A 16,666-nucleotide genomic window follows, 5' to 3' on the forward strand; every position below is an offset into this window, starting at 1 on the left:
ACAAGGTGTTTGTCCCAACAGGTGAATCATCTTGGTGGAAAGAGCAGAAAGGAGACTTTCGCCATTTCCTCTGTCCCCCTGCAGCTTCTTTTGCCCTTTGAAAATGTGCTCTGGAGGGTCTTCCTACCATGCAGAATAGATTTCCAAAATGCAGAAGTGGATGCGGGGGGGACAGGGTGGTGAGCATTAGCAGAAGTCACCTTATTGTCTGGAAGAAGTTTTCTTTCATCTTACTTGTCACAGGATATTATTGATCTGGTAGGAATGAAATTGATCTGACCCATTGGTTTCTGCTGTTCTTACATTTGAAGATCTTTGTTCATTTTCAGTACATCGAAATCCAGAGTTAGGCACACTTGAATCTAAAGCTAAGCACAGAATTTGTTTCTGACTTTCAAACCAACTTTGACTTTCAGTGACCTTTATGACATGGCATGGTTTTCTTGACTAAGTGAAGCCAAATGTAATGTCTTCTAGACCCACTGGAATGAATGATTCCACACTCTTAGATATAAGTAACTGCATTTAGCTCAGTGAGGCAGTTTGAATTACATATGTCAAGTTCAGGCAGCAATACTAGTCCCATAAATTATGCTATAATGAACCCAAGAACAAGAGAGCCTGCATGGTCCCTTCCTTTCTCTGCTCATCTTGGAGGAAGCCACATTCGCTTATTACACCACAGTTTCTAATGATGTCCAAACTGGAAAAAGCAGAATATGAAGCTTAGCACATGATGTGAAGAGGTAAAGAAAGATGCTTAGAAGAAATACAGTGCATACCTTGTCTAAGAGAACTGTGGTTTGTCAGATCAAGATCATTATGTCAAGTTACAAGTTTAGAAGAGTATCAGTTTTTATTCATCTTGAACATAAAATAATTTCCAATGTCATTCATGGTGATGAGCTTAAGATCCGTCTCTGTTCTAAAACTGCATTTGCTATGCCAGGAAGAAACAATAATACGCTGTCGTATCTCAGTCTAATTCTGTATGTACATGGATAATACTGAACTTTGCAAACTTTTATAACACTGAGATGCCTCTAGTCCCAGTTTTGGGAAAGGTGAGATATATATGATACTGATGTGTATGACGTGTTTTAAATCCTTGTGAGGTATGTGCATGTGCATACTTTTTCCTAAGTAGGATTGTCTTCAACAACTGGTGTCTACATAGAATTAATACATTTATAGACACTTAGAAATTAATATTATTCTAGAGAAGAAATTAACTGCCATTTTTAAAAGACTTGCACATTGTGCAGCTCATACGATTAGGCCACTCACCTGAACAGTTGTTGGGCAAGTGCAGTAATTCTTGTCTTGGTTTTCTCTGTTTTGAGAAAAGAACTTAAATGCATCTACAGGAAGTCTTCAAGATATAAAGAAGATAGGTTCTGTAGGTTTATTCTTAAGTTGAATAGGTACATTTTTAACTGTAACTCCAGCCAAACACTCCAGCCAAACATATGTACGCTTTGGGCAGCATAGGGAAGGGTTAACACGTGATGTTTGTTTTGCTGTCTCTGCCCTGTCCAGAAGATTTCACCTCACTTCCTGTCCCTGTAGTTTGGCTTGGTGAGAAAGCTTCAGTGGAGACACTTTTCTCCATGATAACTCTTACAGGAGTGAATTTCCCTTCCTTGGAATAGATTTCTCTCACTTCTTGTTGTCTAACCCCTGTTCTTAACTATGAGTTGTTTGTCAGTCGGATGTTTCTAACTCAGAAACTGCCTATATGTCTGTTCAACAGGTAAACAGTGCAAATTGGAAGAATGTTTACAAGGCAACCATTAAGCACTTGTTCAGGGATCTACCTCACCTTGATTGAATCTGACACTAATTGCACTTTTTTGGCCCAGTTCTCTTTTAGAGCCGACCCAGGATTTTATCATAGTATATTTACTGTATCTTGACTATGACTCGTTTTATTGTTGATTGATTGTTTTATTGTTATGTTTTTATATTGTTTGTGACCTGGGCTTGGCCCCATGTAAGCCGCCCGAGTCCCTTCGGGGAGATGGGGGGGGGGGGGGTATAAAAAATAAAATAATAATAATAATAATAATTACTATTATTATTATTATTATTTGTCAAGACAAGCGCTTTGAATAATAAATGCAACTTCTATATATTAATAGACAAAGTGTATACATCCTTTTCTGGTGAGAATTTGTATAGAAAATGGATCAATTTAGATTAACGTCTTCATAATGAGTTAATGTAAGGCATCCTTTCACAAAGCAGGGTATGCCACCTATTTTAGACTTTAATTCCCATTGCCTTACTATTGCTTGCTCTTGTGTGAGTGGTAATCTAAAATAGTTAGTCTTAAATCCAGTTTCTGGTCAAACTAGAGTAGACACATTGAAGTAACATGATTTACATAAAATTGATTCTTTGGGATTAGTAATTGCCTTTAGCTCATGCGGTGCAATAAAACTGGCGAAGGTTGTTGTAGATAGTAAATACTAAATCCTTTTTGCAAAGTTCTGCTTTTAAACTAAGTTTTAATGAAGCACTTACAGCTTGTAGTGTCTCATTTGAATGGGAACACAGAAATCATAATGTTCCTTCCTTGCTGCATTAACATACCATGAATACAAACCTCAGAATTTTAAAACACTACATCAAGAAAAGTTGAAATGTAGAGACTGTTCAGTTATGTTTTTCATGGCTGTTATTCACTAAGGTGAGTAATTATATATTTGTGTTCACTTGTATCCTTGCAAATTGATTACTTAACATGTTCTATAGTTTGTGTTCTGCAAGTATAGATAATGTTCCTGATGATGACTGAAGATCCCCTCATCTCCCAGTTCCAAAACCAGTCCACCATACTGAGAGAGGGTTCTCCATACATCTGCACTGCTTTCATTGTACTGTTTGTGCCCTATTCTCAACCTTTCCTGTCAAGAGATGAGTTTGGGTATGTGTATGAAGTGTTAAACCTTTTAACTGAAAAATCCTGAATTCATTGAGGCTTGTTTCCAGGTAAGTAAGAATAGAATTGCAACTTAATGAGTGAATGTACCATATGGGCAAGTGAGTCGGTAAAACCCAATGATTGTATTAAGTATCTAATTCTTAATTGATGCCTATAGAAGGGAATTTCGCTGTGTTACTATGTCTTACTGAGTAATTTCTGCTTTAACCAATAGGCTTAATTTCCTGAGGACATGGTAGACTCCACACTCTTTTGTATCAGTGGGTTTTCTGCTTCCCTAGCTGTGGCAGGCTTACAGTAAGTCTTAGTTTAGTTTTGTTGTGTGTTTTTAATTGAGGAAAGTTAAGAACTCTGAATAACATACTCCACACTCTCCCTTTTCCTTCACAACCCTTTTGAATAATGCTGGAAGATCTATGGAAAATTAGAAAGCTTAGTCACAACTAACATTCTTAGTCTTTTCAATATTTTTATTCCTTAACAACCAACATTAGTTTTTATTGAGCTAGTGTTAGATGTGCTAAGTACATCGCCCTTTGGATCTCCTTGTCTTAGTCATGCTGTTTTAACAGGTTATTGTTTATGAAACAGTATGCCATTTTCTTGGAAGATGGAATTTGAATTGCAAAGGAGGAATTAAACTGGTGCATACAGTTCTTGTTACACAGCATAGCTCCAGCTACTTCTCTTAGTTTTAGTGAGGAAAAAGGTAGAACATAAAAGTGCTCCGTCATAGTTTCAACGAGTCTACTGCTCTCTTGTGGTGATGGTGATTTTGAGCAGATATACAGTTGGTACAAATGAGTAGGGATGTTCTCCGTACTCCTTGGTGAACTCTTGTATGAACACCTGGCAAGGCTTGTGGTCTAGCATAATATAAGTGACAGTGGTTAGCCAGTACCCAAAGAAACTAGTATATATTTTTAGAAAACAATAAGCCAGTTAACTGTGACTAGTTCCAAATCTCAAATTGTTGTACACTATGTTGTAGCCTGAGAACAAGTACACCTTCTCATGACCATAGCTAAATTATGGAATCTACTGCTTCAGGATATGGCGGTGTCCAGAGAAACTCTTTAAGATGTTATCTCTATCCATCACCAGCTCTATCCCAGTATGGTTCTGTATATCAGTTGTGAGGGAACCCAAGCAGGAGGATGCTATGGTTTTTTCGTCTTGCCTATAGCCTTCCCATAGGCATCTGTTTGGTCACTATGTAACAGAATGCTAGACTAGAGAGACCCTTGGTCTGATCTAGCAAGGTGCTTTTTGTGCTTTTAGTTCTTGTTTGCTGCATTGCCTGCACTGACCAGTGTGTATGCATTAAACCATTTGTTTTTCTGTTGTGAGAGAATTCTCTAGGTCAGTAGTTCTCAACCTATGGATCCCCAGATGTTTTGGCCTTCAACTCCCAGAAATCCTAACAGCTGGTAAACTGGTTGGGATTTCTGGGAGTTGTAGGCCAAGACAACTGGGGTTGTTGAGAACCACTGCTTTAGGTGATTTCTCAAAATTTCTTGTCAGAAAATATAAGTTGTCAAGTCCAGTAGACTGCCATATCTTGTCAATGAATTAGTTTTGTGTGTGTGTGTGTGTGTGTGTGTGTGTGTGTGTGTGTGTGTCAGGAGCGACTTGAGAAACTGCAAGTCGCTTCTGGGGTGAGAGAATTGAGATTATAGAAAGGAATGCTTCTTAATTCTGGCCTCAAACTGGCTAAGTTGTTGCAGAAGAAACATTAAATGCATATGCATATAAGATCAAAAAATCAGCATGACAATGATGACCTGTGGTAATGTCTGAAAACATTATTCTTTCTAATAAACCAAGTTATATATAATTCCAGACTGAAGGCCCTCAGTGCTTGTTCAGATGGCTGAGTCCTTCAAATCTTCTGTAATAAACCGAAGGTAAGTCCTGGCGGAGATTGGGGTAGCAGGGTTTCACATTCAAGGGAACATCTCCTGGTTTCTGAGGCAAATGAACAAACATAGAGGCAGATGGAGCAGTGGCTGGCTTCAACACAACTTGCGGAAAGATGTGGATTTCAGAGCATAAGCTTTGCGGAGCCCATTTCTGCAGATTTTCCTGGCTTCTGTTAGAAATTAAACACAAGAAAAGAAGTGGAGTGACTCAGAGAGGTTAAAGAGCTGTTTGATTAATTTAAGACAACCTTCTGCCACTGTTATGGTGCCAACCATGCACTTATAACTGTGAGTTGTGATCACTTCGGAAGACAGTTTACAACAATATTTGTCCTTAGCAAGGCACTGGTTGCTGCACACATTGGAGGTGGTGGGGGGGGGGGGTGTATGAATCATCTGCTGGTTCATTCCTACATGATAGCATTCATCCAATTTGATCTGGAATACATAGAGAGAACCATATATTATGTATTCTTCCAGGCAGCAGCTTTTCTGTCTGCAGTAAATCAAAATGCAATGCAGCATTATAACCCAAGTGTCAGGCATTTCCAGAATCTTTAAACTTGTCATGCAGTCCTCACTTTGCAAGAACTGAACAGTGCTTTCAAAAATCAGGGTCTCCCAAAAGTCTTTCATTCATAAAGCTTATTGATACTATAGTGCTTTTATCATTTGATATTAAAAATGAATTGATCCTGCAGTTATCAGTACCTTTCCCATAATTGTTAGGACTGCTCCCATAAGGTTTCCCATATGTGGCAAAAGGGCACATGTTTTCGGGATGTTTGTAGAAGCACGAATCTTTTTGGAAACAAAAGGCATGCATTTCATTGACGGTCTAGTTTTAAATACATAGTGCGCATTTCTGCTACTGTTCCCCCAGGTTTGGTAGGGTAGGATTATGTGTGAGGACACAAAAGCAAGAGGGAGGCTATAGGATCCCTAATTTCCTGGTGGATTATAGCAGGTAATCTTGTGTTACATGGGTACACTTACTGGACTTTAATATGTCCAATATTCTGCTATTTTTGCTGCATCATATTAATACAATTGCATAAAAGCTGTGTTATAGCAAGGCTGTATAGTAAATGTAAGCTCCATTGAGGGTTTTTCCTCTCTTGTTTAAGCAGATAGGGTATTTTAATATAATAAGGAACAGAAATGAGACTAGCTCTCTGGAGCAGATTGTCAGGATACAGAAGACACTGTATCATCATGTCTGTCCACATTCCACTCATTAATGTGTTTTTCACCACCAGTAGCTTCCTATGGATGGAGCCCTTTTGTTTGCAGCAGTCAGTGAACTGTCTTGAAGATCAGTGTTTGATTATCAAGTTTCCTCTCTGCTGCTAATTGATTGTAATGCTTTTATTATTTTTTATCTTAAATACTTTTACCATTTTTTGGGAAGTTATTCATCAATTTGAGCAATAGTAATCACATACACTGTAATATTTATAAAAATTGTGTCAGCTGGCAGTAATATCATTCCTACTTGGGTTTTTTCCCCATGTCAGTAGCGACTTAAGAAACTGCAAGTCGCTTCTGGTGTGAGAGAATTGGCCATCTGCAAGGATGTTGCCCAGGGGACGCCCGGATGTTTTGATGTTTTACCATCCTCGTGGGAGGCTTCTCTCATGTCCCTGCATGGAGCTGGAGCTGACAGAGGGAACTTGTCCACCCTCTCCCCGGATTCAAACCAGCAACCTTCAGGTCAGCAACCCAACCTTCAAGTCAGCAGTCCAGCTGGCACAAGGGTTTACCCATTGCGCCACCAGGGGGCCCCTTCTCATAGAAAAATACTTAGGGAAGCTTTGAACACGAAGAATGGAAATAATACCTCCTGTGAAAATTCAGTGGGTTTTTTTTGTATAGTTACTTTCTGATTTATAAAATGTTAATCTGCAGAGTGAAAAATTACCCACAATTGTTTCATTATTTTAAGCTACTGTTTTTTTCAGTTGAGCCATGTGATGATATAAGAAAATATGAAAAATTCTGAAAAACAAATATTTGAGTTTTGAAAAAGGTGAAAAGTCAACCAGAGGTGAAAACATAGTTTATTGGGGACAAAAACTATGGATGTTTGAGAGATGAGCAAGAAAACAGGAACCTGATATTTAAACAATGCAAAGTGATTGTTTTAGGTAAGGGGGTTATAGTGTTGTTTTTTTTACTTGATATAAAGGACTACTATCCCATAGTGTTATTTTGACAACTTTCAGAATGTTTGCCACAAATACCTGACAGCTTGTTTGGGATGAAAACTTTGTCTCCCTGGACATTTTGGATTGCAACACCCATACCCCTTTGCCACTGACCACGCTAACTAATTTTTCTGGAATTAGAAGTCTGAAACACATGGGGCAGAGAGAGCTATTTTATCCTGGAATATAGTATATTGACCGTATACCTGTGAAATTCTTGGTTACTGTATCCTGCCAAAGCCCCTGGATGTGCACAACTGTACAGGGCGGAAGTCCGGTAGTGAAGCCTGCGATTATGTTTCATTTTCCCAAAGTGACGCCTGTTTTTCTCCATCTCCTGCTTTATGGAGTTGGCTCTCCCAAACTTGAATCTTCTCTTTGGCAATTGCCTAGAAGGTGAAAAAATGCACTTGAGAGCAGTTCTATAAATAACAATGGTTTATTTAATCTGAACTAGGGAAATGCATTTTCAACCTTTTTTTTCCCAGAATTCCCAGCCCTTCCTTCAATTGGATTATATTTAGACTGTCATTGAATAGTTCCTCCTGCTAATATGCTGATTCTAGAGGATGAGATAACTCGAAACAAACATTTACCCCTTCTTAGCGTTTCATGCAGTCATGCTGGCCACATGACCTTGGAGGTGTCTACGGACAACGCCGGCTCTTTGGCTTAGAAATTGAGATGAGCACCAACCCCCAGGGTCGGTCACAACTAGACTTAACATCAGGGGAAACCTTTACCTTTTATCTTAGTTTGTATAAGAGGAATTATATTATAGAGGACATTTCTCCATTTCATTCTAAAAAGCTTGACTAAAGTGGGTTGCTGTGAGGTTTCCGGGCTGTATCACACTTCTGATGTGGGTGAAATGTTAGGAGAGAATGCTTCTGGAACATGGCCATACAGCCCAGAAAACTCACAGCAACCCAGTGATTCTGGCCATGAAAGCCTTCGACAACACCTTGATTAAAGTGTTTGTGTAGCATTTGGGTAGGTCCTGCTATTCTAATAGACATTTCTCATCCTTCAGTGTTGTATCTTAGGTATGTGGTATCCATTATACTGCTTTTATTATACTGAACTTGATGGAGCTTTTTAGTTCATATATAGCAAAGATGGTACGGTTTAATGGTTTTTAGTGATGCCTAGAAATTCAAGAGACCAGAGTCCGAACCTAGCCATGAAAACCCGCTGGGTGACATCAGACAAGTCACACTCTCTCAGCTTAAGAAAAAAGTAATGGCAAGCCTCCTCTGAATAAATCTTACCAAGAAAGTCCTATGGTAGCCTTGCCGTAAGTTAGAATCGACTTGAAGGCTCATAGCAACAACAATAGCCTGACTGCCTTAACAGTGTTAAGCTTGCTGTAGAATAGGACCCTTGCAGTGTTTCTTCAGCAATTGCTTCCACAAAATTACTTGAAATAGTTTCTCAAATATATCAGTACATTAAAAATGCAATTCAGAGTTGGGCAAATCTAAACATTTTAATTGGAGAGAATGTGATAGTTATGACTCTCATTACTGCGTGATCAGAACTTGTTTAAAATTGCTGCTAGCCCTACTCCCCACTCTTTTTATGTGGGGAAAAAGCTATTGTAACAGCTGGTGGTAGTAAGTATAGAGACATCCAACATATAAAATGCTGGTAGTAAAACACGAAAGAGGTCTTTCAGTCTCCTTTGTTTCCTTGCAAAGTCTGCACAAAGCACTATATTTCAGAAGTCATGGCCATTATAGGATATGTCAGCACTTAGCTTTTACATCATGTCCATTGCATTATCTTTTCAATTTTATTCTCTCTCTGTGCATGTGTGTGTGTATAGCTGTTTTGTCGCTTTAACATGTTTCTCTATGTGGAAATAGGTATACTCTTTCCATTGTTTCCTTGCACAGGTACTTTGGTTGGATCTTTTCCAATTTGATCCCTTAACCTGCAGGTGGCAGTAACAGCTTAGCAATTTGTCGAATAATTTCTGAGTCCAGGATGTAGTAACTTCACTAACTTCATAAAAGAAAAGGGGCGGGGACTTGTTCACGCAATGAATCTACAACCAAATACAGTAGAGTCTCACTTATCCAACATAAACGGGCTGGCAGAACGTTGGGTAAGCGAATATGTTGGATAATAAGGAGAGATTAAGAAAAAGCCTATTAAACATCAAAATAGGTTATGATTTTACAACTTAAGCACCAAAACATCATGTTATACAACAAGTTTGACAGAAAAAGTAGTTCATTACACATTAATGCTATGTAGTAATTACTGTATTTACGAATTTAGCAGCAAAATATCACGATATATTGAAAACATTGACTACAAAAATGCATTGGATAATCCAAACCATTGGATAAGTGAGTATTGGATAAGTAAGACTCTACTGTATAAGAAAAGGGAGATGGCAAAAATCAAAGGATTGCTTATTTAACTGGTACTGCTGTACCAATCAGTACCAGTCAGTTAACTGGTGCAGTGGGTTAAACCCTTGTGCCGGCAGGACTGATGACTTGAAGGTTGGGTTGCTGATCTGAAGGTTGCTGGTTCAAATTCAACCCGGGAGAGCATGGATGAGCTCCCTCTATCAGCTCCAGCTCCATGCGGGGACATGAGAGAAACCTCCCCCAAGGATGGTAAAAGCATCAAAACATCCATGCATTCCCTGGGCAACGTCTTTGCAGACAGCCAATTCTCTCACACCAGAAGCGACTTGCAGTTTCTCAAGTCGCTCCTGACACGAAAAAAAAGTTAACTTGTGGTCGAATCCAGAAACCACCTCTAAGTTTAGTGATGCTGGAGGAAGTAAAACAAAGCACAACCCTCTCTTTGTGAAAGTGATGGAATGCTGAAGAAGCCTGCATTCTGCTTGGTTCACTTATGCCGTGTAAGTTCACATTTATCAGCCGTGCTACAAGTAAACAACAGAGAAGAACAAGGATATAATATGGCAGGATTTAATGAGAAGGTTAAGTTTGAGGCAAAGTCTTCTATCAAGTTACTATATTATGGTCCTCAAACTTAATTTATTTTATGGGCTGCAATTTATCTAAGCGGATGAGCCAGCATGGTGTAATGGTTTGAGCGCACTGAGCAACAACTCTGGAGACCAAGGTTCAAATCCCTGCTAAGTTCACCTTAAGATGGCCATAAGCTGCAAATGACTTGAAGGCACACAACAAAAATTATAAACAGACAAACACACAAAAATAGCCAGTACTCACTATCTCACTAAGCTGAATGAAATCTACTTTCATGATAGTGTAAGCCAAAAACAATGTATGAAATTTTTGTCCCAATTGTTCTTAGTGTGGACTCAGGGCTCCAGATTTCATTGGCTGTGACTCCCATCATCCTTCATCATGAACAGCACAGACTGTGTGGTAGCAGTTATAGTCCTGTAGCATCTAAATGGCCACATTCCTATGCATAAAATCTTCAAGCAGTAGAATAGCAATGGTGTGGATTACTTCTTTAAATCTAGCATCACACCCTCAGCCGGCAGGTGGCGGTTTATTTCATACATCAGAATAACTACTACTGTGCGGAGGCATGCTTGAAGCAAGTTTTGCGAAAGCCCATTGTTTTGTATATTTTATCCGATCATTCCTGATTTGTTGCCAAAAGGAATTTTGTTTTTCATTTTCTATTCCAGATCTAAGCCAGATATCACAAGCATGTGTTCTTGGAGGGGTGGGCAAACCCTCTTTTTCCTCCGTTAGCCTGAAAGGAATGTAAGAGTAGTTGTGCAGCCCGCATAACTCCAACCTAGTTGGCTTAATCTACAACTACATAGAGTAGGTCACTAAACTGGAAGTAAAATGCTACATGTGGGAGGGATACTTGGAAACACCAGATTCTTCAGCCTCCCTTGCAAGTCCCTGCCACAGATACTCCACTTACCTTCTCATGTGTTGTTCAGATGACCCCTGGCCTACTTCTTTACTGAAGTGACCTTTTCTATACAACAATCCATGTTCTAACTATTAAATGTTGCTGCAAAGAGCAGTGATCATAAATTCTAGTAGGCACTACATAGTGCATATGTAAATCCTCCTTTCTCCCCCAGTGGCATGCAAAAATTTTCTGCTGTACATAGTAGCTGGAGTGCTTTGAGAGTGAACACAAAGAGTAATGTGTTGTTGAAGGCTTTCATGGCCAGTATCACAGGGTTGTAGTATGTTTTCCGGGCTGTATGGCCATGTTCCAGAAGTATTCTCTCCTGACGTTTCACCCACATCTGTGGCAGGCATCCTCAGAGGTTGTGAGGTCTGAGGATGCCTGCCATAGATGTGGGCAAAATGTCAGGAGAGAATACTTCTGGAACATGGCCATACAGCCCGGAAAACATACAACAACCAAGAGGAATCATAGAGTTGGAAGAGACCTCATGAGCCATCCAGTCGAACCCCCTGCCATCTATCAGGGGTGCATTCTGGCAGTTGAACCCCAAAACACCTGGAGGGCTAAAGATTGGAAACACTGTTCTAAGCCTAGTATAGTGTAGCAGATGAGCAGGAATTGGGGACCATTTGCTCCCTAAAAGATTTGGGCCAGCTTCCAGAAGAGTCCAGTCAGTGATAAAAAAAATTATAGGAGCCATGTTCAAAAACATCTGGAGGAGTACAGATTCCCAGCTCCTGAGTTACAAGGCCAGACTAGGAAAGGCAATTCAGGTTCAAATTCACAGTTGGCTAATTTGCTGATAGTAACATAGAATTCTCTCAGCCTAATATATCCCACAGGATTGTTAGCACCATATAGACCAGTGGTTCTCAACCTGAGGTCCCCAGATGTTTTTGGTCTACAACTCCCAGAAATCCCAGCCAGTTTACTAGCTGTTTGGATTGATGGGTGTTGAAGGCCAAAAACATCTGGGGACCCCAGGCTGAGAACCACTGATATAGACAGACAAGAACCAAGCATAGTGCCACAAGCTCTTTGGTGAAAAATCCTAATATGAACAAAGTAAACAATTGGAGATCAGGGACTACAGAGATTCATAGGTTACCTTGACTAGGGCCATCTAGTAAATGATTGAAACTGTACATTTCCCTTCATATATTGCTGAAAACTATTAGTGAGAATACATAGCCACAATCTTGTTGCTTTTGGATCAACAAGGCAGAAATATTGTAGCACAATGGGTTAAACCCTTGTGCCGGCTGGACTGCTGACGTGAAGGTCACATTACTGACCTGAAGGTTGCCGGTTCGAATCCACAAGATAGGGTGAGCTCCCTTCTGTCAGCTCTAGCTTGTGCGGACATAAGAGAAGCCTCCCAGCAGGATGGTAACACATCCAGGCGTTCCCTGGGCAACATCTCTATAGACGGCCAATTCTCTCACACCAGAAGTGACTTGCAATATGTTCTTAAGTCACTTCTGACATGATAAAAAAATCTCATAGAGGTAAAGTACAATCTTATTGTAAGATGTTGGAATGAATGTGGGAAACAAGCCTCGCACTCAAATTTCCCAATTCTGGAAACCTCTACATTGAAATGCAGCCTTTCAAGGAATGGTGAACGGGATGCCCATGTTCAAAATGGATACTTCCATATGTATACTTTGTTACTATGAAGTCTAGAAAGATAATTATGTAGCTTCCTGGATATTTTAAAGGAACTTGCAAAACTACCTCTGAGCATGCATTGCCTAAGAAAACTATATAAATTCATGGGGTCCCCATAAGTAGTCAAGCAATCTGAAGACAGAAATATACACGATAAGAGCATAATGTATAAAGACAGGCTGGAAAGCAGGACAAGACAAAACCTTCAACATTGACTACTTTCTAAGTACTGGACAAACCCTATTATGGGGAATGAGTGGTTTGTGTTATGGATGGAATCAAGAGTTACTTACACCTCACAGGTTTCACTCCTTTGTGTATTTCCCCTCAGTATTTTGTCTCGCAAGCAACAAATGGCAAATGAGATTGACATGGCAACAATGATGACTCCGCTGATGAGAGAGGCGATGACCGCCACCCGAAAACCTCTGTCTAGGGGTTTTGGAATCACTGAAGCAAACAAAAATAAAACATGCCTGTTACAAGTGGCACATTATCAGGGCAGTGGCAAAATTCCAATCAGTAGCACCCACTTTGCCCCATTTATTTTGATCAACACATTCCCAATCTTCATTTTTGCAGAGAGAATCTGGAAGATTCAGGCAATTTTGACCCACATTTGATGTGGATTACTCTCTACTTAGAGCCTCTGGTGGCTCAGCAGATTAAACGGCTGAGCTGCTGAACTTACTGACCCAAAGGTCAATCCAGGGAGTGGGGTGAGCTCCCATTGTTAGCCCCAGCTTTTGCCAATCTAGCAGTTCGAAAGCATGCAAATGTGAGTAGATCAACAGGTACTGTTCTGGCGGGAAGGTAATGATGTTCCATGCAGTCATGCTGGCCACATGACCTTGGAGGTGTCTACGGACAATGCTGGCTCTTCAGCACCAATGAGCACCAACCCCCAGAGTTGGACGCGACTAGATAATGTCAGGGGAAAACCTTTACCTACCTTACTCTCTATTTATACAAAGTTCAGTAATTCAGGAATACTGTAATTTTGGAGCCAATTCATACCCAGCATACCTTCACAATGTGGTGGAGAATGACTCCAGTAAGAGACGCTTCCTTTAAGCAAACAGGTCAGCCGTCCGTATCCCACAAGCTGATATCCCTCTGCACACCAGTAGGTGATAATGGAGCCCAAGGAGCTTCCAGAGCCTGCTTCAATGTAGTAGAACCCATAGCTTGGAGGAAGGAGAAATGTGCACTGAGCTGCCACGGATGAAAATTAAAATACGTGTATAATTAAGGAGAGACACAGATCTTTAGGAAACAGTAACATTGGCAATGCTGGTCTTCTGGGATCCTGAAATTGTCTCTTCTTGGTTTTTACTGGTGTAGGTGCTACTGCAATCTACTGAAGGCTTTACAATGAGATCAGACAGATTTCTTGAGGGTAAGAGCAACAATGGCTACTTGACATGATGTCTGTTGTCTGCCTTTGGGTTCACAGGCAGCGTACTTATGAAAAGCAGAGATTGAGGAACATCAGTACTATTAGTTGATTCTTATCAGAAATGAACCATTCCCTTTTCTGAATGGAGTGGTGAAAGGTGAAAGCTTAGCCCATGCTGGGAAAACTTAAAAGATGCACTGACCCATCTGCTCTCTCCACCATGGCAATTTGGAATCTTTATAATCACTAGAGCTGACCAATGGATAGGAACATTACTTATTACGTATATATGGAACCTTGTTTTTCCATCACTACCTGGTTTTGCCCATGCATATTTGAAGAGAAAATGCATATTCTCTTTATTAGTGACTCCCAGTCAGTGAAGAGTGCAACACACTGGAAAATACTAGACACTCACTATATTTCCCAATGGCATTAAAGGAATTAGATCTACCGTATGTTGCAATGATACAAAAAGATTTATGTGGTGAGTGTGAACAGTTATATATTTAAATGGACGCCTCTGAAGTGCAATGCTTCTGTTTATCATTTTGTCAACGATGGTTCAGTGATATGAAGATACATTTCTTATTAGAAACAATTTGGGGCCAGATTAATTGTAATCTAATAACTCTGGACTGGATGCTGCTCCATTGAAAATGCAGACCAGTTTTATTACATTTTGTTCTAATGTCTCTACGGCTGCTCATATGTAACTGTTATGTACTTCTATATTGGTTATTACATCTAAAAATTCTTCAATAGACAGTATTTGGGTGAAGAGCCAGAGATGACAATGCCTTCAAAGCCCCATCAGAGTGGTTAACTGCAATAGCTGATCCTATGCTGCAAATGGACGTTCTAGACCAGAGTTTGGAAAAGTTAACAGTTGGGAATGAAGTTCACTCCAAAGTAACATTTCCAAGATCTGGCCAAGAGCCACTTCCCTTCAACCAGACTTATGGTTTCAGAGTCGAGGTCCAAGGAGTGGGTAGAACTGATATGCTTAGGAAAGGATTTCCAGTGAATGGTGTGTGAGTAGGAGAAGCAACGCCTGATTAGTAACCCAGTTCTCGCCTGACAGCTTCTCATCCTGCTTACAAAGAAAAGAATTCAGATTGGGTATTTCCTGTGTTCCTCGTAACATACCAATCTGCCTTAGTTTCTCCTCTCCAAACTACCACTGTCTCCTAAAGGAAAATGCATATTTTGCATAGATTAATGCTTGATATGAAATAAACAGTTCTGTTTGTGCAAAGAAATATTCAGCTGTTGCGCAATATGAAGGTTGTAGTTCTATCCATTCTAAAAGAAACAAGATTTTAAGAAGAAACCATAATACGTTTTCAAATGCAAAAGACACACTTCTGCTCCAACACACATAGCACAACAACACCATTACTGCTTCTATCTCCTTCCAAAATCACAATCACCAATGTGCTTTAGGGCATGTGCATGAATGTGTGTGTGCATACAAAACACACACATATATGGTGGCACTTATGAAGCATGCATAGACTTGTGTGTGGGAAATCCCTACCTTTTGGATCCCACTAAGCCCAAGAATTACATATCAAGAATTAATATACTACTATTTTACAGTCCATATGGAAACCTCATCTCAAATATTTATGAGTCATCTATAGAATGACCTAGTATTTATTTACCGTTTGAGCTATGTTATGAATGTAGTAGGTGCACATATCTGGTACACAAGAAGATGGCCTTTGGCTGCAGGCCTGCTGATGGAGGCAAAAACAGAGACACATGGACAATACCTGAAAGATTGACCTGTGAAGCAGTCCCATTGGCAGCATCTTTACGGAATTTCCTTATGACAGTCTCCTCCGCAGAGATGGTTGTTGAGGATTCAATAGCTTCGCTCAAAGTAAATTCTAGGCAACTCCAAGCCAACAGACATAGGACTGTATGTTCCTGGGATCTTAATGTCTTCATATCTTTAGGTTTTCCTGGGGCATCCTGGAGTTCTCCCAAGAGTTTCTAAAGTATGTGTGTGTACTTTCTCCTTCACGCAAAAGCTGAACTGGCAGCAGTAAGCTGGATTTTAGGGTTTTAGCCTTGAGAAGGAAAGCCTGTTTTGTTCTCCAGAGACGAACAGTTTGATTCGAACAGGGCTATACTAACTCACTGTTTGCTGCAAATAATTTTTTTTAGTATTTCCTATCACTTTGTTAACAAGCAGCCCTCCAAACAGACCTTTATAAAGTTATACACCATTGAAAAAACGGAGATTAAAAAACCAGCCATGAGCACAGTGAGAACATGGGAGACATTTGGAGATGGTCATACAATCATACGTGCCAAATAGAGCTTCTAATAACCCCTCAGGATAAGGAGTGGTACTGCTATGGTGGGAAGGTAATGACGCTCCATGCAGTCATGCCAGCCACATGACCTTGGAGGTGTCTAGGCACAACGCCGGCTCTTCGGCTTAGAAATGGAGATGAGTACCAACCCCCAGAGTCGGACATGACTGGACTTAATATCAGGGGAGAACCTTTACCTTTATTTTGTCTTTTGTGTTATTGAGTCATGGCAAGTTAAAGTGGTGTGAAACCACACTAATTCTACAGTGTAGATACACCTGTAGTTTCCAAAT

At 40.1% G+C, this 16,666-nt stretch overlaps 1 protein-coding gene across 1 annotated transcript; it reads right to left on the reverse strand.

Moving 5' to 3' along the window:
* Positions 1 to 3,396: 3,396 nt before the first annotated feature.
* On the reverse strand, positions 3,397 to 16,236 carry LOC134299592 (uncharacterized). Its single transcript, XM_062982850.1, has 5 exons — positions 15,825 to 16,236; positions 13,674 to 13,862; positions 12,941 to 13,097; positions 7,283 to 7,465; positions 3,397 to 5,039 (listed from the first exon to the last, which is right to left on the reverse strand). The coding sequence occupies exons 1-5, from the start codon at positions 16,000 to 16,002 to the stop codon at positions 4,802 to 4,804; spliced, it is 945 nt and encodes a 314-aa protein (XP_062838920.1). The 5' UTR covers positions 16,003 to 16,236; the 3' UTR covers positions 3,397 to 4,801.
* Positions 16,237 to 16,666: the final 430 nt, after the last annotated feature.

Source organism: Anolis carolinensis, chromosome 5, assembly GCF_035594765.1.
Source record: "Anolis carolinensis isolate JA03-04 chromosome 5, rAnoCar3.1.pri, whole genome shotgun sequence".
NCBI classification, from domain to species: Eukaryota; Metazoa; Chordata; class Lepidosauria; order Squamata; family Dactyloidae; genus Anolis; species Anolis carolinensis.